This window comes from Eurypyga helias, unplaced genomic scaffold (genome assembly GCF_000690775.1).
Source record: "Eurypyga helias isolate BGI_N326 unplaced genomic scaffold, ASM69077v1 scaffold37979, whole genome shotgun sequence".
Taxonomy (NCBI): domain Eukaryota; kingdom Metazoa; phylum Chordata; class Aves; order Eurypygiformes; family Eurypygidae; genus Eurypyga; species Eurypyga helias.
The window spans coordinates 67332-69148 of record NW_010273368.1 but is presented as its reverse complement, the minus strand read 5'-3'; the positions used below and the strand labels follow the sequence as shown (position 1 = coordinate 69148).

The 1817-nt window shown below is 46.8% G+C and overlaps 1 protein-coding gene across 1 annotated transcript in view; it reads left to right on the top strand.

Moving 5' to 3' along the window:
- The window catches only part of LOC104515477 (zinc finger homeobox protein 4-like), a gene marked incomplete at its 3' end in the record, with an annotated part of 52342 nt that overhangs the window by 1189 nt on the left and 49336 nt on the right, over positions 1-1817 (top strand). Inside the window, exon 2 of the mRNA XM_010159465.1 lies at positions 4-1446. Within this exon, the coding sequence (XP_010157767.1) occupies positions 4-1446 (1443 nt within the window). The remainder of the gene's footprint in view (positions 1-3; positions 1447-1817) is intronic.

Here is a 1817-nt window from a genome sequence, read left to right as displayed (position 1 = left end):
CAGGCACGGTGTGTGCAGCAGACCAGCCGCTGGGGATCACCCAAATGCCAAAGGCTGAAGTGAACCTGGGGGGACTGTCTAGTTTAGTAGCGAACACCCCAATTACCTCTGTGTCCCTCAGCCACTCATCATCTGAGTCAAACAAGCTGTCAGAGAGCAAAGACCAAGAAAACAACTGTGAAAGGCAGAAAGAAACCAACACTTTACATCCAAACGGGGAGTTCCCTATCAAAAGCGAACCCACTGAACCAGTAGAAGAAGAAGATGAAGATACATATTCAAATGAACTTGATGATGATGAGGTATTAGGTGAACTAGCAGATAGTATTGGTAGCAAAGATTTCCCTCTCTTAAACCAAAGCATTTCTCCTTTATCATCCAGTGTGCTAAAATTTATAGAAAAGGGTACCTCTTCCTCCTCTGCGACTGTTTCCGATGACACAGATAAGACAAAACAGACTGCTGCACACAGACATAGTAGCAATGTTACTAGTAACTATAGCATTAGTGGCAAGGACTTTGCAGATGCAAGTGCCAGTAAAGACAGTCCCACAGCTCTTCATCCAAATGAAACAGTGAGAGGAGATGAAGACAGTTCTGTTACTCCTCACCAGCACAGCTTTACACCTAGCACACCGAGTGCAGGTGATGGCTCACCAGGAAGTGGCATTGAGTGTCCCAAATGTGACACAGTTCTGGGGTCTTCACGCTCTTTAGGTGGCCACATGACCATGATGCATTCTCGGAATTCATGCAAAACTCTGAAATGTCCCAAATGCAACTGGCACTACAAATATCAGCAGACCCTAGAGGCCCATATGAAGGAGAAACATCCTGAGCCTGGTGGCTCTTGTGTTTATTGTAAGACTGGACAGCCTCACCCCCGGCTTGCTAGGGGTGAAAGTTACACTTGTGGCTATAAACCCTTCCGTTGTGAGGTTTGTAACTACTCTACAACTACCAAAGGCAACCTCAGTATTCATATGCAGTCAGACAAGCACCTAAACAACGTTCAAAATCTTCAAAATGGGAATGGCGAGCAGGTGTACGGTCACACAGCCCCGCCGGCTAACGCTGCCCTCAGCGGCTGCGGGACACCATCTCCATCTAAACCAAAACAGAAACCCACGTGGCGCTGTGAGGTTTGCGACTACGAAACCAACGTGGCTAGGAACCTCCGCATTCACATGACCAGTGAGAAGCACATGCATAATATGATGCTCTTGCAGCAGAACATGAAACAGATCCAGCACAACCTGCACTTAGGCCTTGCGCCTGCCGAGGCAGAGCTCTACCAGTACTACCTAGCCCAGAACATAGGCCTGACTGGAATGAAACTGGAGAACCCAGCAGACCCGCAGATGATGATCAACCCATTCCAGCTTGATCCGGCAACAGCTGCGGCTTTGGCACCGGGACTTGGTCAGTATCTCTTTGTCTTCAGATGTTAGTTTGTTATGTAGAAGTACCAGCGCTCCAGCTGGGGATGAAAACCTTTTGTTTTGTTTTGCTCATCATCTTGCATTGAGCTGTGTCTGTAAAAGCTAAGTTAGTCATATGCCAGGTAATAGTTGCAGGAGTGACAGGGGCATTGCAAGTTCAAGCAGAAAGTGGTAAAGGAACTCCACCTGCCCTGGTGGCTGCTGCTTTAGCTCCCTGGCTGTGCCTACATCCTTGCAATCCCATTTTCCTCTCCTCCACCGCTGTGTGCAGGGAGAGAATGAAATTAATTCATTATGTAATGAAGTGCTATCAAATTAACAAACTAGAAAAGATAAAGATCTGCAGTTTTCTGTAGTTTTTAATTAATAGGTCAA